We start from the raw sequence: 25,326 nt of genomic DNA, 5'->3' as shown, positions 1-25,326 counted from the left end.
AAACACAACCCCCCCCACCCCAACATGGGCATGCACTATCCTTGCATGTCTCCCATGATTCAGAATATTGTTCATAACTGCACATTGTAGGTTTTTGTGTCCCTCTATTGAAGATAATTGATAATAAAAATATCCTGTATATTAATACCCAAACTACTATACATACTGTATTGTTTACTGTACACAGTATATGTATTATGACATTACAAAACAACTGGGGATTCAGTATTTATTTTTTTTACATGTTGCACTATACACAGGACTTGAGCACTGTTAAAAGTCTAAATGGAACCATTGTACAGTCATCATAAGCCTCTGACATAGAAAATAAACCATATGAATGAAATATTACACATGACTGGAAAATAATTTAAAATGTACAACTGTAAATAAATATGTTAGAAAGCAAAGATAGTAGTGAATCTACATCCTAAATGATGTACTAGTCAGAAAGTGTTCCTATAAGACCGCCGCACCACATGATTGTTAAGCATCTTTTACACAGTCAGTGTGAGCTGATGTTACACATCTTATACTGTAAAACAGGTATCTACGCATGGCACCTTATTTGCATGACAATGTATGGATTGATGCTCAAACCGGGAATACATAATGGGCTTGGATTCGCTTCTATCCACACATTCCGAGACCAAAACCAGGACTTCTCTTGTGCAAAAAAACAAAGCTATACTACATGGCTCGTTGTAGCATATCTAACAAATAACAAAGATGTAAACATACAGTAATGAAGCATATATGTGAGGGTTTCCCAAATATTGCAACTAAGTTCTAATAATTAGAGTGTCGGCCTTAATGTTATCAAAACAGACGAACAAAAGTGATCGGCTGATGTTGAATGAGTTCAAGCGGTGTAGTAAACACAAAGCGACCATGTGACAAAAGGCCACTGGCAGTGACAATACAAAGCTGTGTCTGCGGTGTAACACATAGTAAATCAAATATGGGGGTGGATAAGTAGAAAACCAACATCACTAAGGAAAACTAAAGCAATACAATTATTTTACACCTCCCTTTAAAACAAAATCTATAATACAGTATACTGCCAGAATTCACAGCAGGTACAGCAAATTGCACATATTACTTTATGCTATGCTATCTTAGCATCCTCTCAAAAGAAATTAGTAGGATTTTTGTACAAAAAGTTGATAGAAAAAAAATATTTTTGAGGTTACTTAAATCTAGCGTTATTTTTTTTTATGATTATTATTCCCACAGGGCTCACACACATGCACTAATGATGATGTTGCTGCAAAAATACCCAGTTATGATATAACACAATATTTTGTACAACGTCCAACTAAATTCTTATGAGAACATGTTCCCATATGCATTGATACACAACTAAAGTACATCAGCTAACAAAGCTGCTCTCGCCACTATTATTTTTAATCATTTTTTCTACAAAATAGCATTTTTTAAATAATATTACTGTGAATGATGTCTGACTGGTGACATGTGTGCGGTACAGGGTCAACGAAAGTGGGCACATTCGACACAGTGTAAACAGGCAACATGCAAAACTTTTTTTTTTTAACCAAAATAATGAAACAGACATATCAGAAAACTAAAATTTGGACCACTAGTAGCTTGATGGTTCAGCACTACCTTTCCGAGTTAACTGGATATACTCACACATAAACATCATGTTCATGTTAGACATATATACACAGGAAGACAAAGCTAAGAGAATCAGTATATGTGGTCTTTCATCCTATGTCCTTTCTAATTAATAGTCCTTAATGGTCCATGTGGGGAAAAAACTGTTATAATGAGGACAAAAACAAGTAATAGTTTTTCCTTCAACCTTATGTTTGTACCATAATTTCCCTCCACAATGCAGATGTAAGGTGCACAGGTCCAACCATAGGAGGAAGGTGCACAACATCCACCGATTCTTGCAAAAGGTGTTACCTACCTGACACAGATCCAAAGTGTGCAAACAGTTTCCCCACTTCTCTTTGCCGTCACTGCTGAGAAATTGGCCTAGAGCATGTGCCGGAAAGATTTTAAAGAAAAGAAATGATGCTACTGGATCTGACACGCTGTGGAGGGAGCAGCTTGGCAGCACATGCAGGTGGGGTTGACCGCTTTGGGGGGGATCAGATCCAGGTCTTCATCATCTGGAATTTCATCGAGTCGGTAGCCATCCTTCAGGAGCTGGATGTTGAGGTCCTGGTTGATTTGCTGTGGGAGAGAGAAGCAGGACTTTGAGTTGTGACCTTAAAACAGAATGCGTTAATCTGTAATCATCATTGTCATAGAGAGCGCAATCAACTAGGGCTACCATTTATACAGAAATGTGTCATCAAATGGCATTTTTTAAGTAATGGATTAAGGTAAGAGGACACTACAAAGAAATTTCCTACAGGTAGGGAAAGGGATCTGATGACCCAAGGGAGTATGACGTGGGTTACACAGTAATAAACCTTGCTGAAGAAGGTTGAACCAAGCAACAAGAGCTGTGCTGCAAATGCCAAAAGGCCCCGTCACCCTCATCAGCATCTAGGCTGACTCTCTGGCAGCTTCATTGCTAGACTGGGTGCTGATGGCAACTGCCAGCCATCCTACCTTGGATAGTTTGGGGTGGGCAAACTCAACAAACACAGACAGTCCTTCCTCAACTTCTGCACTCATCTCAACTTGTCCATCACCAACTCGTACTTCCAGACTAAGCCTCAGGAAAAGTTTCCTGTTGTTCCAAGCACCAACTCCATTAATGCAATCTAAGACCATTCACTGTTCTTGCAAGGAATTCCACCGAGACATTCAACAAGGAAAAATTGACATCAGCAGGATGCATCAACTAGATTTTGTAGAACAGTTTGCTGCCTCTGTTAAGAAGGAAATTTTTGAGTGCCTTGCATCATGAGAAGTCTACCCCAAAGAAATTGGAAAAGCTGCAAAAACATCACCCATTGGCCACCTGGAGAGGGAGTGGGAGTGGGAATTGCCTTGACCTGGAGTGGGACTGATGTGACAATGGGAATTCATGGCCAGGTAGTGATGTTGGGTGACACGACATGAACTGAAATATAATGTGTGCATAGATACCTGGTCCCTCAGACATCTCACCTCGGCTGAGGAGTATCCTGATGACGAGTACCTGGACATGTCGAAGTCATCATCACTGCAAAACACAGACGTACACATCTCAGAAGATTGCTGCTTTCCACAGTGCAGCCATCGCAATATTGAGACGTTTGAACGCTCTTGATCAGGGGTCGGAAACCTTTCCTAGCAAAGGAGCCATTTTACCCCCACGCTCACGAAAGGAAAATAGACTGGAGCCGCAAAACATACAGTAGTGTGTCTATGTATGTATAGCTTTATAGCTATATGTATGTATAGCTATATAGATATACGGGGGGTGGGCTCTGTGGGGGTCTGGCACTGGGTGTTCCATCTCTGCCGCCTGGTCCTTCATGGGGCAGTGGGTTCGGGCATCTTCTGTCCCGGCCGGGGCGGTCCTGTGTCGGTGGTCGGGCCTGGGGTTACCTGGGGCGGGCCGGGTTCTGCTTCCTGGGGGTGTGTGGGGGTAGGGGGGTTGGCGCCTCTGGCCGTGGGCGGGCTCCCCTCCGGTTCGCGGGGGCGCCGTTGTGCCCGGAGGTGTGTGACCCTCGATAGTGGGGTATGGTCTCCCACCGGTCATGGGGGTGTGGCTCTCCTCCGGCCTGCTGGCGCCCTGTTGCTGGTTGGGATTGCTCCTCCATGGCCCCTTGCTGGTCTCTTCGGGGGGATGATTTAGGGGCGGGTCTTAGGGAGTCGGGCCTGGCTTTGCCCGCACCCACGGGGTCCTGTGGATCTCTGGCGGTAAAAGCTTGACCTGGCTTCACAGGGTGGGGTTTACTGCGTGGTAGAAGGCAGTCTCTTTCCTTTTGTCATTCTCAGTGACAATTACACATGCACGCATATGAATGAATATGCACATCAACAGAAGTACACACCTCCATATGCGCACTCACAGCACATCTACCGTCTTATCCTTGATGTCTTTATGCTATCGGTATGCTATTATCACAGTAATAATGATGTCAAGCAGTGAGATTTTAATTACTGTAACTGTATGGCTATAATTCTGTTTACTATCACGGTTCATGTCTTCATTGTTACTATTGCCACTGGTAAGTTGGACTGTTTCATTTCAGTGATATCATCTCCATTGTGACCCTTAGCCATCATTGACATTTAACTGATGCAGTCCTGTTTGTCACTGCTGCTGTTATGGGAATTGTTGTTGCTGCTGTTTTTGTCTCTCTCTCTCTTAAAATCACTGTGTGATGAAGTAATTCCTATGCAGTATTTGTGCAGTAAATTGTAGGGAAATAATCTTAACTGTAACAACAAAACTGTTTTCACCACTGTATTATGGCAATATGGAGCACTGTCTACTAGTTTTGCATTGCAGGATCCGCATTTGTTGTGGAGTTTGTTGCAGTGAGATCTTTACTTTGTGCTGAATATGTAGGTTCACATGATTTATTTCTGTGTCCACCACAAACCAGTTCAGTACAGGGTGGAAGCAGACGCTGGCTCTGAGCTGCTTCTGCCTCTGTAAATCCTCACCCCACTATCCACTAATCCGGCGCCCCCGGGAGAGGCTTTGCCCCCTTTTGGAATCCCTACTGTTCCAACTCTCTCAAGTGGCTCTGTGGATTAATGTACTGTAACATGGTGAGACCCACAACACTACAAATCCACCGCTCCCGTCTTAAGTCAGGCATTTTGTGGCTGTTTAAAATGGTTCTCTTAAAAAGGTGAAGTCACATACCTGTCGGTGTCCAGTGCTACGAGGGGCTTCTCATCTGGGCTCTGGTCTAGAGAGGAGTAGCCTTTATTTGGCACAACCAACCTGCAAAATGAACAGAAAAAAAAATCACTCGCACGCATTAAACCAAACTATTATCTTCTCCCTCGAAAACAAAATCCAGGCTGACACCATTTGTGCTGTGTTTTGTACTGTGTTTTAATTTGATATACTGTTTTGTTTTAGTCTTCAACTTTACCATACGGAGGCCGCTGAAGTATTTTGCATGTGAAACCTGAAGTTTGTTTTCATGTTTGTATTTCAAGTTTGTATTCCTGATTTGGAATGGTATAATAGAACTGACCCAGTGTGCGTTTGCTTTAACTGTAAACTATGTTAAGCCCATGTGCTTAATCTGTATCATTAAGTCAAATGTCTCAACGTCTACATGTAAAATATTGACCGGATGCATGTCAAATTACCACAGATGTAACTAAATTCTGTATATTTCTTCTGAAACAAAAACATAAATCATAGAGCATGCATGTGAATGGTTGTTTGTCTATATGTTCCCTGTGATTGGCTGGCCACCAGTCCAGGGTGTACCCCACCTCTTGCCCGTAGACAGCTGGGATAGGCTCCAGCATGCCTGCAACCCTAGTGAGGATAAGCAGTACAGAAAATGGATGGATGGATGTTTGAGAGGCTATATTAATTCCATGTAGAGTATTTTTATATTCAATAAGGACACAAACAAAAACAGGTAGACTTGTTTCATAACCTTCAATAGTCAAAGAAAAACTGCAGTTTTTTGGAATTTTGCCCATCCACAATCCTTATGCGAGACATGAACATGTGTCTCTCTTTACTAATTGCACTTATATAGCTTTCTGGAAGATTGGGTAATGCTTAAAAGGATAAAAATACGGCAAAATACTGTTAAGTACTATTGTCCCGTTATGCACAGTCATGAGTTTTTACCTGTTTGTAATATTTGCATCAAAAAGAGAAAGACATGTTTGCGGATGATGGCCAAAATTCAAAAAAAAAGTGGAGTTTTGGCCATTAAGATTATCAGTATGCCTGATGTGACTTCAAGGTACTCGCTAGCCTTGCATATATTTTCTCTAATCCGCGAGAGAGTGGGGATTAGACAGATGAGCCAGTTGTCGATATTGTGGGTTGCACTGTGTTTATGCTCGGAATCGCCAGCGCCATTCAGAGAACACAAACAAGCCTGTGTGGGTTTTTTTTTGTTTGTTTTTTTGATTGTACTCTCTGTAGCATTAGCAAGTCTGATGGATTCCACAGCCGGTTGGAAGCAAATCAAATGCGTCCTTGTGCTTTAAATTTTCAGTGGAGGGGCTGTATTGTGAAATCAATAGACAAAAAAACCCACTAGAAATACAAGGTCTGGGAGGCAGAACAAGAGAGAAAGTTACAAACTAAACTTGTTACCTTGTTCTAGCATTCTTCTTAGGTTGTTGATTGACAGGACTACCCACAGTGCCATTCTTCACTGAGCCCTTCCTGGCAAGATCTCTCTGTTTCTCTGGGCAACCACAGGATGCGAGCATGTCAATAAGCAGCAACTAAATTTCGTGTCATGAATAGATCAGTGTTTTCCAATACTAATCCAACATTACACCTTCTATGTACAATTTCAATACAAGCTTGGCCCTAAATTATAACATTCATAAAAAGTCTGAGGACGAAAGTACATGCAATTACTATATTTCATGTATAACCTTTGACTTTTTTGTGATGATTTGCACTGTGTTGATATTGATACCTATCTGAACTTGAAGTGGTGAGGGTTTGTAGTTTATGGCCACTGTCTCTGCTTTGGCATCGGGATCGGTTTCTGAGTTAGAGGAAGCTGCTGGATCCTAGAAGAAAATAAAAGAAAAGAGTAAAGCATTCTGGTGTTTATTCCACAAGCACACACAATTTAGCACATTGTGATGCACCCTCAAGCTAACACACACATTACCAGAATAACATAAAGCCCACAAAATCAGGGCTCTTTTAGATGGGGCTTGCGTCCAACACCCCGGCAGTAACTGCATTGCTTGAGGACAACTATAGTTGCAATGGTTTTGCAGCATCAATAGGCCTGAGTGTTCTGCCTTTGCAGCTCTGGCTCTTTCTGTGTGAGCGCTGATGGCATGAAGAGGAGGTCGTGGGAGAACAGAGGGGGCTCCTGTTCCAACCAGGGCGTGAACAGATTGAGAGGGGAGCAAGGGGTCATGCTAGGCCTGCGCTGCTTACAGAGCTGCACATTATGTTCATGCGAAAGCCCTCCACTGTTGCAACAGGAGTGACTCCGGCAGGGCACATGGGTGCAAAGCAAATATCCAGCATTCACTGTGGTGTTGCACGGATGTGCCAATGAATGAAAAAGGGAGTTTAATCTGTGCTACGTCAAAAGTATTGCTACCGAGATCCAATCAGCAAGTCATTTGGCTGAAAAAAACAATATAAAGTCAGACAAACGCGACAAAATTAATAAGATGGGCGCTTCAGAGTGCAAATGGAAAATGACTCTAAACATACTATGAAAACAATTCACTACTTCTTGAGGGAAAAAGAGAAAGCAAATAAAGCATGATTTTAGTATGTAGCAAATAAAGTTGACTGCAGGGAAAGCCTCACAAAGTATCTCCATGGTTGAAACTTGGCTGCATAGGATCCAGACTGGGTATCAAAAATAAATCAGAATCAGAATCGCGTTTATTGTCATTGTATTGCATACAACAAAATTTAAAATAATTTGATGATTATGTTAAATCACTTTGTCCATATGCTATTCAGTGCCTATTGACATAACATGTCTGTAATTTGTAAAAGAATGCCTTTTTTACATGTAAGATAGACTTCAATGACATATTGAATATGTTACTACAAAACAGGGGTGCAACTCATAAAACCGTCCTTGTGCCAAAAATTCTGGACCTAAACTTGAAATCTTGCAATTGTGTTATGGAACAAGAACTTTGCCTCATTGTCAACATTTAAGAAAAAAATGAATATGAAATATGTCCATATCTATGAAACCATCATAAATCAACCATCAACATCTTTTGTCATCAGTTATTTCTTACATTCAATAGTGTTCACATTTTGGCTTTTTATGGGAAAACATTTGGTTCTGCTGTATATTGGTAAAGTTTGGCTTAAGTGAATGCCCCATTAAGATAAATAACAAAAAGTCCTAAAAGCGTAGTTTGAACTGTAAGAACCTCAATAGCATTCAAAACATCAACCGTAATTCTTTGCAGGACATCAATAAAAATATTTAAGAGCTTACATTTGGCAGCAGTAGAGGCTTTTTTAGATGCAATCAAAAATAAAACCTGGCCTACTGCCCTGACCTTTCACACCTACCATATACGTAAGTACACACACACATGAGAAATGTGATGTTTTCTCAATATATCCGTTTCATTACACTGATCCTCCTTTACTGCTTCCTGACGAAGACAGCGCCACAAGGTTGCTGACGCAGCACGGACTCGAGAGATTGCAGGGATTACACATCATGGTGTTCCACTGACCAATAGCAAGGAGGACTAACACATCAGGTGACCATGAATGACAATGGCAACTGCTCTGTTACATACTGTGCTAACTTTCTACACAGCAATCTGTTATAATTAGAGTTGAACTTTGCCAATGTGATTCAAGCAAGTTCTGAAAGTATTGGATAATTACAACCTAAAACAATAATTACACCCAAACCTTTAAAATGCATTCAATATTCAGATGTGTTTTTGATGTGTGTGTGTGAGTGTGAGCATGCGTAGCAGGTGCCAAGCTGATTATTCATTCTGAATGACAATGAAGTGGTTAGCATTACAAAGGACCAGCCATATGTGCCATGAACACAATCAGATAGGGTGGAAATATAAAAGTGAGTGACTGCCCCAACACACGCTCTTAAAGACAAGCGTGTTGTCTACAAAAGCATATGTATCAAATCTGTATGGGTTAGTGCAATTATTGTTGCAAGTCATACTCTAATTTTCTGTATTTTAGCCTCAGGGCTGGTAGGGCTCATTCTGCATGCATTTACTTTGAATAGGGCAGCAATCTCTCCTTTTTTATCTTCAGCCCTAGGCAAACACTGTTTGAGGGAGCTTACTTTAAAGTGTAAAATCCACAGCTTGTGTAAGGAGGTACAATTTAGTATGGATATAAAAACTAAGAATAGAAAATGACGTAAAGTATTGTGCATTGCTGAATAGTACACAGAAAACATGATTCTTATGACTTCCTATTTGTGACGTATACTTGTCATATGACTATTTAAAAATGGAAACTTGAAAAGTGTTGCAGTTTAGCTCATGTTGATCCTTTTTGGTTCCGACCCAAGTACGTCACCACATGACGAAATGTGATCGTAATGGGATAAAGCAGCATTACATGTAAACACGTACATACTCCGCGTTGACTGAATAGATGTGATTTTAGTGACTAGGAACAAGTAGTTAGTATAATGTGTTGTTTATTAGCCAGTTTCATCCCGTTTGGGGCGAGACTTGGCAGCGATGCTCTTATTCGTTAATCAATCTGACGTTATGGTTGCTTCCCATCCCAAATACAACTGGTGCTAAGCTGCGATGCTAACGCTCGGATCCCTGACTATACATATATACAACAAATATATGGGGAAAAGGCGCGTATGAAACTATACATTTCCATGTAATTCAATTAGATGATGGTTACCATGCAGATGTGTATTTGCTTCCTTACCAAAGGTTGCGTCTCTCCGTTGACTGGAGGTACCTGGAACCTGTCGATTTCTTCCATCATTTTGACAAAAATGTAATTGTAACGGTTCAGTATTTAGCATAAATAATGTTAGGCGTCTTAAGTATCCCGGTTCGAGATGCTCAGCTGTCGGAATCCTTCGTTATGCGACATTATAGCGGTTGGTTTTCCTCCATCCCGACAGAGGTGACTCGACAGCAAAACAGCAGCACCGCCTAACTTCCGGGTTTGTTAAATATTCATGAGCACCCTGTCCAATCAGAGAGAAGATCATAATGAAGTGCGCAATGAAGAAAATCCGTGCTTCTACTCACTTTTATTTACATAATAAACACTAACCAATCAGTTTCAGTTGACAATGTAATTTAACGAAACAAACTGTGAAACGGATGACGATGGAACACTGTCTTGCTGTTGTTCTGTGAATTGTTAAATAAGGAGGGCAAAATGTCGTACTGTGGACGCACATTATGACTTTAGGCCATGTTTGCGTTATATGCAGTACTGCAATGCATCTTTAGGTGGCGGTATTGCACACCTTCGACAAACTGGTTGTCCAGGTAACCAAAACACAGCAGCCTGTCTTGAAATACTGAAACTTTTCTCTGTCGTTTGACGTAAATTTAATCCATCACACAAGGAAACGTGTTAGATATGCCGACTAGTAACGTTACAGCGCCTGTGAAAAAGGTAAGGTTAAGAACTCAACGTGGTGTTCAGTGAATGAGACAGTGTGAATAACACTGCTGCTAAGTAAACTTATTTCTAATTCGATTCAACATCTTTTGTTTTAATGATCAGAAGGTACTTGGTGCAAAGTCACAAAAGGCTACTAATAAAAGAAAGGTGAGTCACGTGCAAGGCAAACATTTACTGTCAAGTATTTGGCTTAAAATTGTCTAATTAATACTACATGCAACATTTTAGGAGGAGGAAGATGACAATGGTGATTATGGCTGGGAAGAAAGAGCCCAGGGGAAACTTATTAAACCTACAGATCAATTGGATCTCACTGATGCTGTAAGACGAGTCATCATTTTATCATCAGTTACTGATAAGCACCAATTAGTCAAATATGAACTGTTTACTTGTTTCTGTGAATACATTAGGAACTGAAAGAGGAAATAACAAGGATCCTGACAGCAAAAAATCCACATGCTCCTCAAAATATAGTCCGATACAGCTTCAAGGTAAGAAAATTATATTGTTTCGTTTTAAAGGGTCCCGTGTGAAAAGATGCTGCTATTTCTGAATAAAGACCTTGAAGCGCCGAGGAACTGGAGTCTGAGGCGGGGTGTCGAACTCGGGAGCAAATGTTATTCTTTTGTGAAACATGAACTCAGACTCGTAACTCCGTAAGAAACAACAATACACTGACTGCCATAACAGAGCACCCTCCCTTCACGCTCACCTCTCCGGGTGGCAACTACTCCTCTATCAATTGTTCCGGGGTGAATTATGTACTAGTAACCTAGCACCACAAGATGGAAAATAAAAATATGTTTTTTTAATCGAAAAAATACCAGTTATCAAAATAATCAGATTTTCATAAATCGCCCATCCAAGCACCCAAGGTCTTGACCTCCTCCTTGAAACTCTTTGACTTCTATTCTCATTGTTATTTTTCCAGGAAGGTGCTTTCAAGCTGACCAGTGTCGTTGATCAGCTGGCTGTCCACTTTGTTTTGGATGGTTGTCTCATACATCAGGACTCTGATGAGGCCCGTAGGCTGGCAGCCAATGAAGACTTTCCTGAAGGTGCCAGCTGAACCCTGTCATATTTAGTTTTTCTCTGTCTCTAAATATGTGGGTCAAACCGGGCAGTCTCGTATTATTTTTATGTAGTTCACATCTTCCGCCACCAGGTGACACTATAAACTTCTAATGTACGAGATGGCACTAAAAAGTGATACACTGCACAGTAGTGATTGATTAATACTTGTTTCTGATGTGTCCAGAGACAGCAACAGTCGATGCTGGACCAGAGGAAGAGAAACCTGAAGTATTGGTAAATTAAATAATTTAGAAATGTTTTTCATAATGTCTTTCTATCAACAGTATGATTTTTTAGCTCCTGTTTGTTTTCTATTCAGGATACGTCTGGGGATGGAGGTGATGAGGATGATGCTGGAGAAGACGACAGACCAGACAGTGTTGCCTCCAAAACAAACAATCAAGAGCCAAAATGTACAAACCAGTTCAACTTCATCGAAAGAGCCTCTCAAACCCTCAATAATGCACTGCGGGTATGAAGGAAAAAGTTTTAATATAACATTGTGATGACATAACAACAATGCAAAAATTAATTATTGTCTTCCTGCAGGACAGAGGCTGCCAGACTGTACCTCCACCGCGCTGCAACTACTCCGCCACTGCTAGTCAGGTAGTGATTTGTAAAAACGTCTTTACCTCACCTCCTTTTTTTATGCTTATAAAATGCTTATGCTTGTATCTTGCAGTGGGACATATATGATGCATACACGGAGGAGCTGCACAAACAAGAAATGAAAAAAGACAAGCAGAAATCCAAGAAAGATGGTGACAAAAACAAAAAAAAGATTATGCTGGTTGATACACCGGTAAATCCCATGACTACCAAAATCTTCTTTTTTGCGTTATACCTATGAATTATTTGCATCTTCCTATAGTAATCTTAAACTAATAATTCATTTGTCTTCACTTTATTTATAGGGAACATTTCATTTTCCAATCACTGATAATGTTTATATCTGTAGAGCGATGACAACCACCACATGACCACTGCAATCAAGCTCTTGGAACGAATGGTCAATCAGAATACATGTAATGAAATAGCACAAGGTATTGTTTATTATTCAGATTATATGTATATATATTTAAATATATATATTTAATCTACCACTGTATTATTCTTGATTGTCATTTCAGATTTTAAATACTTTGAGGATGCGGCAGATGAATTCAGGGAGCAGGAAGGCACTCTTCTCCCCTTGTGGAAGTTCCAGTGTGACAAAGCCAAAATGATGTGTGTCACTGCCCTCTGCTGGTAGGTTTTCAATGTCAGGACAATGTCATTTATAAAACAAAATATTATAGCAGTAATGATGACTGCAACTTGTTTTACAGGAATGAAAAATATCCAGATCTTTTTGCTGTGGGATTAGGATCATGTAAATCTACCACATGCCACATATTTTCTTATAATGACAAATATTATATAAACACTTTATTTGTATTTAATTTTTCTATGAAGATGATTTCAGCAAACAAGGCCGTGGAATGCTTCTTTTCTACACATTGAAGAACTCTACCTTCCCTGAGTACATCTTCCCTACAAGTTCTGGCGTCCTGTGCCTGGATATCCATAAACAACATTCCTACTTGGTGGCTGTAGGCTTCTATGACGGCTGTGTGTGTGTGTACAACTTGAAGAAGAAAGGATTGGACCCTGAGTATAAGAGTACTGCTAATACCGGCAAGCACACCGACCCTGTCTGGCAGGTAAAAGTAATTCGGTTTATCGATGGTGCTTTCATTTCATTTCAATTAATTGTGGATTTTTAATTAGGTACGCTGGCAAAATGATGACATGGACAACAACCACAATTTCTATTCTGTGTCGTCTGACGGCCGTGTTGTGTCTTGGACACTCATTAAGGTTTGTTTAGTGACGGCGTAGTCAAAGCTTTCTTCAACAAGTTGCCGGTATCAAATATATTTGTCATGTATTATTGACAATTTACAAAGTATTTGTCTATTAATGAGTAAAAATTCTATATTATACATCTTCTTCTTTCTCTTTGGGCTTTTCCCTTCAGGGGTCGCCACATCAAATTAATCTCCATCTGCATTTGTCTCTCTCACACCAACTACCCTCATGTCCATAAACCGCCTCTTTGGTCTTCCTCTACGCCTCCTAACTGGGAGCATCCTTCTACCAATATATTCACTATCTCTCCTCTGGACATGTCCCAACCATCTCAGTCTGGTCGATAACTGACTTTATCTCCAAGGCCTGTAATGTCCCTCTGATGTACTCATTCCTGATCCTATCCATCCTGGTCACTCCCAATGAGAACCTCAGCATCCTACCTGGCAGCTCTAAACGCAGCATCCTTCTACCAATATATTCACTATCTCTCCTCTTTATCTCCAAGGCCTCTAACATGTAATGTACCTCTGATGTACTCCTTCCTGATCCTATCCATCCTGGTCACTCCCAATGACAACCTCAGCATTTCCTTTCATTTTAGCTAAAAAACATCCATCACACATCCATTTTTCATAGGTTGGCTGTTCCTGCGACTTATAAATGAAATAACTGTTTATGTTACATAAACACTGGACACCTTTTCTGTTCATGTTTATTTTTTGTGTAGCTGAATAAGCATTGTGTTAGCATATCTTACACCTATTCAGCCTGTTCTCTATTCTTTTATGGTTAGAACTTGCCTTCCAAGATGACGTAATGTCTGTTTTGGTCAATAAATTACCCGCAAAAAATGCGACTTATACTCCAGTGCGACTTATGTATGCTTTCTTTATTACCTCATTATGCATTGTTGGCATTGTGCGACTTATACTCCGGAGCGACTTCTAGTCCAGAAAATACGGTATACGTATGTGTAATATAATATTTAACACTCTGTCCATCATTTCATCAGGACAACATACTGTTATGTACATTTTTACGTTATGATATTCACATGCATAAGTGTGTATATTTAAATGTTGATGTATGTATAACTGCATCATAATGTATTATTGTATATATTGTTGCAGAATGAGCTGGTCTTCTCAGATGCTATCAAGCTAAAGCTGACTGACGCAGTGTCTGATGGCCCAGATGGTATTCAGGAGCTCACCACTGGTGAGATTATTGCCACATCGAAAATCGATAACTCCTATTTCTCACAGGCCGGTTTCTGTAATTGCTGATGGAAATGCCTTGTGCCTGATGTCTATACAGCTGGTGGTACATGCTGCGACTTCCACAAACAGATTGACTGTCTCTTCCTTGTTGGCACCGAGGAGGGTAAAATACACAAGGTATGTTGGAAGGATTTATTCCACTTGCCAAGATTTGTCTATCCATGAAGTGTCAGTGGCTTGAAATACAACAGCTGTGCCCATAAGCCATAAAGCTTATTTAGTTTGACTGGATGCAATCACACCTGCATTACACATTGACTTAAGGATTCAATGACCATGTTGACAATACACAAATTTAGCTGTTTTTTTTTTAATATTGTTCCAATATCACTTTTGGTCTAAATGAAGACTTTGCTTTCATTCCTTAGTGCTCCAAGAATTACTCAAGCCAATATCTAGAGACGTATGATGCCCACAATATGGCAGTGGATGCGGTAAAGTGGAATCCCTACCACCCAAAGGTTTTTATGTCGTGCAGTTCGGACTGGACCGTAAAGATCTGGGACCATACTGTCAAGTAAGACAAATGATGGATGAAATAGTAGAAAAAAAGTGTGATGTGTATATAGATGTCTACATTATGGAAGTTAAGCTTTATATTATACTCATAGCAACAGAGAGTCCTGGCACCACACAAACATGGTAGAGATACTGCAAATAAAAAACATCATTTAGCTCATTTTAAAAGATCAACTTGCCAATATTTGTCAGTGATCGGATGTGTTTGAACTCTTAAGTGAGCAACAATATGTAATGTAATTTGACATTTTAGCAACCAAAATGTCCATCCAAGCAAGAATGTTAGAAAAAAGTTGGTGATTATTCATTCATTTTCTACCGCTTATCCTCACGAGAGTCGCAGGGGGTGCTGGAGCCTATCCCAGCTGTCTTCAGGCAAGAGGCAGGGTACATCCTAGACTGGTCGCCAGCCAATCACAGGGCACATATAGACAAACAACCATTCACACTCACATTCATACTTATCGGCAATTTGGAGTCGCTAATTAACCTAGCATGTTTTTGGAATGTGGGAGGAAACCAAAGTACCCCCCACGGGGAGAACATGCAAACCACACAGGGTGGAATTGAACTCGGGTCTCCTAGCAGTGTGGCCTGCACACTAACCACTCAGCAAGTGATTATTCGTTCTGAATTGTTCTCACACTTTAATAGACAATTTAATTAATTCTAATTGATTTTAAATGCAATACTTTTAATGTTGAACAAATTGGTCTTTGCATAATAATTTAGTATATTTATCTTTATCACCAATTGAGTGTCCTCGTTGACTGCAAAATGATATTTCATGGCATATTTGTTGCCTCCCACGCCTTGTCAGGAGTGGCAGTTGGATTGAATAATGATGGTAATCATTCTCTCATTATAGAAACAATGTATTCAACAATGATCCATGACATGTAGATGCAAAGGGCTTGATTAAACACCCTTGCCCAAAAAATGAACTGCACCGCTCAGCACTAGAATTATGATTGTCCGTACTCTTTTATCATTCAATTTCTCCTACTGTGTATCCAGCCAGGAACACCCCACTCTTAAACACTCTTAAATGAAATGCAATGGCATATGAATAAAGTATAACAAAATAAAAATAACACAAGATAAAGAAGATTGAAGTCCTGTAGCGTTCACTGTTGGAGCGGAACTGGAGGAGTCTGCCCCTCTGTTGTCCACTACTGCCACCTCCCAGCCCTGAATGGTGATAAGCTCCACTGGAGTTCTTCCTTACACAATTTCCCCCACTTGCCTCGCATAAATACTACTAAATTTCCATCCGGGGCTCAATAAAGTAATGAGTTTACTCCTTCTCAACGTTACATTGATATACTGTATTTTTTTAAATGAAGAAAAATAAAAGATTGTGTGAATGCTTTTCTTCCAGCATTCCCATGTTCACCTTTGAGCTCAATGCATCAGTTGGTGATGTGGCCTGGGCACCGTACTCCTCCACTGTCTTTGCTGCCGTCACCACAGAAGGATTGGTATGTCGTTTCAACTAACAGTGTGTGATGTTTGCCGTTTGTTAATTACGGTCTACTTTTTTCATTTCTATCATTGCATAGTTTTGGGCCTGAAGTGACCAACTTCAAGTCATTAAATCCTTTTCATACTTTTCTAATGAATTTCTCTGTTACAACAACACTATATACTGCCCCCAACACTGTATTTTTTTAAGTAGTGGATGTTGATTCCTATTTTCTCGTCTACAAGTATCACTGATAATAATAATAATAATAATAATAATAATAATAATAATAATAATAATAATAATAATAATAATAATAATAATAATAATAATAATAATAATAATAATAATAATAAATTTAATAATGATAATAATAATAGCAAAATAATAATAATAATAATAATAATAATAATAATAATAATAAATTTAATTTATAACGCACTTTACATCAAATGAATGAAATCAAAGTGCAATGTAAAGTCACTAGACCAAAAAATAATACAAAAATAAAACAAAAAATAATACAAAATAATACAAAAATAAAACAAAAAATAATAAAAAATAATACATTGCCAGGACTCCTTCAATAAGTGGTTGAAATTGCCCAAACAAAGTAAACTGTGGTTGCACGATGGGAAAAAGTGGTTAGCACGCCAGCCTCACAGCTAGGAGACCCAAGTTCAATTCCACCCTCAGCCATCTCTGTGTGGAGTTTGCATGTTCTCCTCGTGCATACGTGTGTTTTCTCCGGGTACTCCAGTTTCCTCCCACATTCCAAAAACATGCTAGGTTAATTGGCGACTCCAAATTGTCCATAGGTATGAATGTGAGTGTGAATGGTTGTTTGTCTATATGTGCCCTGTGATTGGCTGGCCACCAGTCCAGGGTTTACCCCGCCTCTCGCCCGGAGACAGCTGGGATAGGCTCCAGCACCCCTGCGACCCTTGTGAGGATAAGCGGTAGAAAATGAATGAATGAATGTAATCAATTAATGCATTTTCCAATGCATATCTGGAATTTTTGGAACTTTGTAGAACTCCAACTTGGTGACAGACGACTGATGTAATACATTTTTGGAATGGCACACAGTCACGCATACATCTCTGCCAAGGCTTGGCAATCCGAATTTGAATCAGAGCCAAAGTACACACCTTCTTATAGATACGAAACATTTGGATATGCCAGAATATTCATGTATTATTCACTGAGGCACAAGGAAGTATAAATGCCCTAAAAATGTCATCCTGTGTTGCACCATCATAATGAGAAAAAAACTGTCTATGGTTGAACCTGAAAGTAGAGACAACAAAGATGAAGAAACAATTTTTAATAACAGAAAGTTCACTCAAAAGGAGTATGGGGAAAAACACAAAAACAGGGTGAAGCCCCATGGTAAAAAAACAAGAACTAAGTGAGCGGCTTTAAAAGCTAAGCAGGGCATGCATACTGCTGGTACTTCCAAAAATACATCACACAGAAAAGGCCCTAAGAGCAGGATACATGCAGGGTAGCACAACACGAGGAGAAGGTTGAGCTGTAAGCGAGCGTAGACGTCACAACAATCTGGCAACATGTGGGAGCGCAAGCACGGCTAATAGGGGACCTATTATGCTTTTTCCATTTTTCTGACCTATAGTCAAAATGTTGTATTTTTGCGTTAAACAATGCTAAAATTTCAAATAATGACATTTGCACATTTGCAATTAAGCCTTAAAGGAATTATGGAATTGCTTTGAATGCTCTGTTTCAGAGGGATTTCTTACACTAGCGATGTGTGATGTCACCTGGAGGCGGGCCGTGAGTGGAATAAATTAAAACAGACCTTTTTTTTCACATGGAAAACAAAAAAAATACAGCTGGAATAGCTGCAGATTCTGGAAGATCTAGAAATCATGCATAGCTGCTCTATAGTAGTCCACAACACAATACAATGGGCCAAAAAATGGAGCTCATCGGCTCTTAAGAAGTCATTTTAAATCCATTAGTTGGCACACATTTCACAAAGTCAATACCCATTCTATTAAAAAAGCAGGAACAAAGACAATATTAAACTGTAGTGGATCAAGGTCACCAGTCTGGTCCAATTTACATATATATGGACATTGAACTTAACTCAACTTTGAAGGCAATAAAAGGCCAAGTTCAGAGTGATGGGATAACTCTAAGCCAGTGATAACATCTATAAACGACACATTTTTTATATAAATACCTCCTGTAAATCAATGCTTTGTAGAATTAACTGGACATAGAATACACAATCAATCATGTTTACATTTTGGAAAGATCACTACATGTTTTCTAAGCCCCACTCATAGCTATAAAAGATTCATGGTGCATTCATGGTTCCTGTCTCAGCACATAATGTCAACAGATTTTTTTTTTTTGCGTGAGATTTGTCAATTTATGTGACGTCAACTTTCGACTGTGTTGTTGATGTGTTTGTGAAGATAACAACATGCTTGGCTGTCTGAGATGTGAAAATGAATGTACTGTGCTGACAAATGACGCTTCTTTCATTTTTTTTATGTGTGACTTTACATCAGAGCTGATAGTTGACAAATGGTCATATGAAGATGAAACACTAATGGACCGAGCCATATACCCTCAAAATTATTCTGCAAAGATCCAAGACGAGAGCTGTCTCCGATTTTGTCTTTATGGTGTTAATGTTGCACATATTGTGATGATGGGAGCACAGTATCATGTAGCGCAGGGGTGTCCTTTTTCTTTGATATTTTGTATTAAAAGAAAAGTGCATCTCAGGTTTGTGATATAGCATATTACTCTATTACTATGTACTTAATTTTCCAAATGTTTCATGTTAGAATGTTTAGGGGGTAAAAATATGACTTTATTCCCATAATATTTTTACTTAATTCCCATAATTTTTAGTACTTTTCCCCCTACTTAATTTTTCAAAGATTTCTCAAAAAAATGTTATTGTTTTTATTATTATTTATTTATTTATTTATTTATTTTTATTATATATTTTTTATTATATTTTATTATTATTTTTTATTATTATGACTTTTAAAAGGTAAAATACTTTTCTTTAATATGCTACTGAACTGACATTATTTTTGTCATAATATTAGAATTTATTTTCATAAAATAGTGATTTTTCTTCTTTTTTAATTAATATTTTGACTTTATTCCATTAAAACAAATATATATTTTCCAACTATTTCAACGTTATTCTTGTAAATATAATTACAGTAATATATTGTTATTATGAGCTTATTCCCACAATATTTGGATTTTTTCTCACAACATTTTTTGTTTGTATTATTATGACTTTTAAAAGGTAAAATACTTTTCTTTAATATGCTACTGAACTGACATTATTTTTTGTCATAATATTAGAATTTATTTTCATAAAATGGTGATTTTTCTTCTTTTTTAATTAATGTTTTGACTTTTTATTCCATTAAAACAAATATATATTTTCCAACTATTTCAACTTTATTCTTGTAAATATTATTACAATAATATGTTGTAATTATGAGCTTATTTCCACAATATTTGGATTTATTTTCATGACATTCTAACTTTTTCCACAACCTAACATACAAAAAAATTACAACTTTATTTGCTGTTTTGCTTCTTTCAACTTTAACATTTTTTTAAAATAAAATAGAATTTTTCCCTCATAATATTACAATCTTATTCTCAAGAATAATCATAATCATCATCATAAAGAATAATCATAATCATCATAAGATTACATGATTTTTAATCTCGCTGGAATACAACTTTTTCTGTAAATATTTTATTGTAAATTGCTATTTTGGGGGAATTTTTGTTTGTTTTTTGAGGTTTCTTGTCAAATTATATATTTTTAAAGTGCTGCTGGCTAATGAAAAAATAGACGCAGGCCGGAAATGTCCCCATGCTGCACTTTGTTCAACCTTGGTGTCGTCCTATGCCACTGGAAACTACCGCAGTTAGCATACTTAGTCCAAAATGCATTTTTTGTTCATAATACAAGAAATGCGTTTTTATTTATGAATGTATCTGCCATTGGTATTAAAATACACATCACAAACTGATCTTATATTGCTCGGCATAAGCGCAATGTGCCTAACATAATCCATCATGACTGCCATTTCAACAATTGTTGGAGACAAAAAGCAGTATAGTTCAATGCCAAAGGGACACTCGCTACTGAAAGTCACGCTCTGGTATATTATGATCAGTAATTACAAGTGATGACTGTGATGCTTTGTGTGCAGCCAGTACTTGTGGTTAGTGTGAACTCCAGTGACCCATGCAGTCATCTGTTGGCTAAAAAGAGTGGGCTGCAAAGAGTTCATTTATTATGTGGTGCCATCCAGCACGGACATTTCGAACAAGCCATACATGCATTTTCAATGCCGGTTGTTGTCACTAGTGTCGTGGGGGTATGCTTGGGTCTTTCGCAGGTGACTTTGGGCAAGAGGTAGGGTACACCCCGGACTGTACCAATTGCAAAGCACATATAGACAAACAACCATTTACCTGTGGGCAACTTAACCCTTAGATGCATAAGTGGGTCAAAAATGACCCGGTCAGGTTGTTTTCTTGAAATATCTTTGTAATTAACATTTTTTATCATTTCATATTCCAGGTATTCCTAAAAAAACACATTTTTGATATCATGCCATTCACATTTTTAACTTACCTTTAAAACATTTTAAGACATTTTTGTTTTTGTGTTACTACCCCAACCTTCCATAAGTGGGTCAGAAATGACCTGGTCAGGTTGTTTTCTTGAAATATCTTTGCAATGAAAAATTGTTATCATTTCATATTCCAGGTATTCCTCAAAAAACACGTTTTTAATATCATGTATTCACATTTTTAACTTACCTTTAAAACATTTTAAGAAATTTTTGTTTTTGTGTTACTACCCCAACCTTCCATAAGTGGGTCAAAAATGACCTGCATGCATTTTCTATGGAATCCAATAGGAACCTTTGATTCTTATCAACTTATTAACTCCTAAATATAATACTAAATATCATACAAGTGATTATTCCTAAACAAAATGGCAAAATTTGCATAAAAAGGCATTGATTCTAGTATGGGTCGTTTTTAACCCACTTATGGAAGAGTGTAGGGTCCAGTCACTCCATCTAAGGGTTAAAGTCTCCAATTTTGGCACTGCCAAGCATGGGGAGTACTATACAGTTTAGAATGGTAAACCCTGATGGACAGGTGCTTGGTCAATAGTTTGACATTACAGTAGCAACAATAAAGTAGCAACATAACACAGGACAAAGGACAACAACAGAGCACATCCAGCAGTTTGCGTTCTTTCATTTTGGAATGTGGCTTTCTATTATAAGAAGAAGACGGGCTTTGTTTGAGAGAAGGCATGTTTTGTGTTCCTCAATGGCGTCTGTGGTGAGCACATCTGCCTCAGAGTCAGACTTGTGGGACATCTTGCTTGGGTTTTCTCCAAATTCTTTGGTTTTCTCCCTCTGGTTTCCTCCAAAGACATGCATTAGAGGAAAGTAGTTTGTGAATGTGAGTGTGAACGATTGTTTGTCTACACAAGGGATGGGAAAACTATGGCGTGGGGGGCCACATTTGGCCCACCAAGTGTTAAAAAATGTTTTTCAAAGTATTTTATTGAAACTTCATCATGCCTTTAGCCAGCCTTTTAATGGTTTAGGTAGCTTTTTTTTATCAATTTGGTTATTTGATGTGGTCTACTGTTTGCAAGTGCTCCTGGAAAAAAGGGACACAAGCACATATAGCAGGTTGCATGACACTTTTATAGATGCAATAATTGCAGGTGGACTGTTAGAATTATATGTGTAAAAGATATAGTCGCCCCCCCCCCCCCCCCCGACCCCGTCAATTTTGTTAAATCAATGTGGCCCGCTAGTCAAAAAGTTTGCGAAAGTTTGTGATGAACTGGCAACCAGTCTACAGTTTTCCCAGGAATGCTTACTAATCAATGTGCTAAAAGGAGTTACTTTTGTACTCGGCTTAAATTATTGACAAGGAAAATGCAAAAAAAAAAAATGCACATTGTAGTGAACTGATAATACATGTACATACTGTAGTGGTACAAATGCACTCTCAACCTTTATTTGCAGCTGAAAATACTACAAACTACAAATCATCATAAAAAACACATTGTTAAATACATGTTTTGGTATAACTTGTTTATTGGACTTCATTACATTGTGTAACAGTACATAGTGTATTGTTATTGGTATGTATTTGTTGTGGGCTGCACGGTGGAGGGGTGGTTAGCATGCAGGCCTCACAGCTAGGAGACCCGAGTTCAATTCCATCTCTGTGTGGAGTTTGCATGTTCATGTTCCATGTACTCCGGTTGCCTCCCACATTCCAAAAACATGCTAGGTTAATTGGCCACTCCAAATTGTCCATAGGTATGAATGTGAGTGTGAATGGTTGTTTGTCTATATGTGCCCTGTGATTGGCTGGCCACCAATCCAGGGTGTACCCCACCTCTCGTGTTTTCTCATGACGTGACTGGATTATGTTTTTCAGGTTCATGTCTTTGATCTGAGCATCAACAAGTACCAGGCCATCTGCCAGCAGCCAGTGGTAGCCAAGAACAAGACCAAGTTGACTCACATTGAGTTTAATCCCATCCATCCCATCATCATCGTCGGTGATGACCGAGGCATCGTGATCAGCCTCAAACTCTCCCCTAACCTTCGCAAGAAACCAAAGGTAATTAATTATTCAAGTCAAAAACTGTGTATTTTCCTTTATTTTTGTTGTTGTTTGTGGACATCACTGAACACACAATCCATGCTACTAAATGCACTAATGGACACGCCCTTATCTTCTTATTATCAGCATCACTAATCAATGTTGTTGCTCCTTCCCTTTTTCTAATTCAGGCCAGTTAACACGTAGCAACATGGAGCCCTTGAGTGCTCCGATTAGATTAGTTTGTCAGGGAATATCACCGGAGCCAGAGGCAAAAGAGATTATGTTACTCGATGTCTTATTTTAAGAAAGAAAAAAAAAATTCTGGCGACTCCTCGGTTGTAATGTGTCTGCAGGCTGCACAATGCACAATGTATAGATGTTAGAATTGTTGCAGCCCAAATTAGTAATTATATTGTAAATAATTTCCATTCAAGGCCTTATTATTTAAAAAGATTAAACACACACCTTTTTAACTAATATTTTAAAACTTTTTTTTAACGGTTTTATCTTTTTATTCCTATTTTATGCTCTTAGTCTTTAGCTTTTAACTCCAGTATTTCCTCCACACTTCCTCCACACTGGGGGCTGTGTCGCGTCTGCTGAGGGGGTGCCGTCCTTGGGTCCCTTCGACCCGGCCGGCTGGGGGTTCCTCCCTTTAATGTGGGGGTTCGCCCGTCTGTCGGAGTCGGGGGACCTGGGTACGGCCTGTGGCTCCTCCCCAAAGGTGGCGTTTCCTTGATCCTCAGTGCAATGCCATGTCTCCCTACTGTGTGTGATTGTGTGTGATTATGTGTGTGTGTGTGTGTGGGTGTGTGTGTCTAGTATGGAGGGTGGGAGGGGAGCTTTCTTAGTAATTGTTTTTCCTTTTAATTGTGGTAATTGTTTTTAATTCTGTATAGCACTTTGTGTTGCATGTCTTTGCAGGAAAAGTGCTATACAAATAAAGTTGATTTGATTTGATTATTGGAGGAACCAACTGTCACGATAAAAAAGTCACGATATTTTCCTAATGTTTCATGGTATCCACATTAAATCGGGATGCTATTAGTAACATTTTAACATTTTGCAGCAGATTACAAGCCATAACACACAAACTGTTTGACTTGAGCTTTGAGTATGCAGCACAGCATCACACAAAGGCCCCTGTAGTACATCATTAGCAACCTCGGTCCTTTACAGTACATTTGGGAGATAATTGCACAGTTCAGCACCGCTGACTGTGCTCTTGGTCCTCAGAGTGGTAAATAGCCATCAGACGCAAACACCCACAGCAAATATTATTAACAGTATGGTAAAAACATGGATACAGAGGCACACTTCAATGACCACTGTTTGGTCTATTTACAGTAAAACATACAAATAGTCAGCAGTACTATTAGGTGATGTTGGATATATCCTACACTATTGATAGGCTATTAAGATTTGCACATTTTTGCAGCAGTCCAATGTGTAAGATCAAGGCATCTTCTAGTCTTCTCCTTTTTTGGTCTCATGACAAGTGTCTACCTCCTGGGTATGATATCTCCTTGTGTGTTTAATCAGCAAATGTCATGTACAGTAAATACTCTGTGTGTGTATTCATAGTGCAAAAAGGGTCAAGAGTTGCCTGAAGGTCCTGACGTGGAATTCGCCAAGATGGAGAAGCTTCTCAGCCTATTGAGGGACCCCGAGCAGAGTGCAGTTTAAACACATCCCCATGGTATTCTTTCTGTTTATTCAGTGAGTGCAACAAATAAGAACACTTTTTGCCAAGGAAGTCAATTTTTTTTTCTTAGCCGCAAGTGTTTGTGAACCTGTAACGAGTATTTTTTTAGACCAAGAAATAACAAAGTAGAGCACTGGCTATTTCTGTGTACCATTGTAAGTATACATACTACATCCATCATATTTAGACCACTATAATACTGTAGTAGTGCATGGCTTTATGGGCATATTTTCCTTTTTTTATTGCAGCCAAGCCTCAAGATGAGGGCTAATGTTTTGAAAACTGTTAATGTTTTGAAAACTGTTAAACATTAACCGCTTACCCTCATGAGGGTCGCGGGGGTGCTGGAGTCTATCCCAGCTGTCTTCAGTCAGGCGAGAGGCGGGGTACACCCTGGACTGGTGGCCAGCCAATCACAGGGCACATATAGACAAACAACCATTCACACTCACATTCATACCTATGGACAATTTGGAGTGGCCAATTAACCTAGCATGTTTTTGGAATGTGG

General features: G+C 38.9%; 2 protein-coding genes across 4 annotated transcripts; one reads left to right on the top strand and one right to left on the bottom strand.

Moving 5' to 3' along the window:
* Positions 1–215: 215 nt before the first annotated feature.
* fam219aa (family with sequence similarity 219 member Aa) lies at positions 216–9,791 on the bottom strand. 2 transcript variants are annotated; one of them, XM_058060295.1, is made up of 6 exons: positions 9,521–9,791; positions 6,558–6,654; positions 6,224–6,317; positions 4,790–4,870; positions 3,073–3,148; positions 216–2,205 (listed from the first exon to the last, which is right to left on the bottom strand). In XM_058060295.1, exons 1-6 carry the CDS (start codon positions 9,578–9,580, stop codon positions 2,047–2,049), a joined length of 567 nt encoding a protein of 188 aa, XP_057916278.1. In that variant the 5' UTR covers positions 9,581–9,791; the 3' UTR covers positions 216–2,046. The 2 variants fall into 2 exon arrangements, with proteins under 2 accessions (XP_057916278.1, XP_057916356.1); XM_058060373.1 differs by having other exon boundaries at positions 3,094–3,148; positions 9,521–9,783.
* Positions 9,177–25,097, top strand: LOC131108571 (dynein axonemal intermediate chain 1-like). Of its 2 annotated transcripts, XM_058059754.1 has the most exons (21): positions 9,177–10,098; positions 10,179–10,228; positions 10,340–10,384; positions 10,466–10,558; positions 10,648–10,728; positions 11,169–11,295; positions 11,496–11,545; positions 11,631–11,783; positions 11,861–11,920; positions 11,997–12,116; positions 12,273–12,357; positions 12,445–12,562; positions 12,643–12,686; positions 12,770–13,017; positions 13,085–13,174; positions 14,299–14,386; positions 14,486–14,565; positions 14,817–14,965; positions 16,349–16,448; positions 22,940–23,125; positions 24,695–25,097. In XM_058059754.1, exons 1-21 carry the CDS (start codon positions 10,035–10,037, stop codon positions 24,794–24,796), a joined length of 2,133 nt encoding a protein of 710 aa, XP_057915737.1. In that variant the 5' UTR covers positions 9,177–10,034; the 3' UTR covers positions 24,797–25,097. The 2 variants fall into 2 exon arrangements, with proteins under 2 accessions (XP_057915737.1, XP_057915645.1); XM_058059662.1 differs by lacking the exon at positions 24,695–25,097 and having other exon boundaries at positions 22,940–23,306.
* Positions 25,098–25,326: the final 229 nt, after the last annotated feature.

This window comes from Doryrhamphus excisus, chromosome 1, assembly GCF_030265055.1.
Source record: "Doryrhamphus excisus isolate RoL2022-K1 chromosome 1, RoL_Dexc_1.0, whole genome shotgun sequence".
Classification (NCBI taxonomy): Eukaryota; Metazoa; Chordata; class Actinopteri; order Syngnathiformes; family Syngnathidae; genus Doryrhamphus; species Doryrhamphus excisus.
Note: the sequence above shows the minus strand (reverse complement) of the source record. Positions and strands in the feature narration are given on the sequence as shown.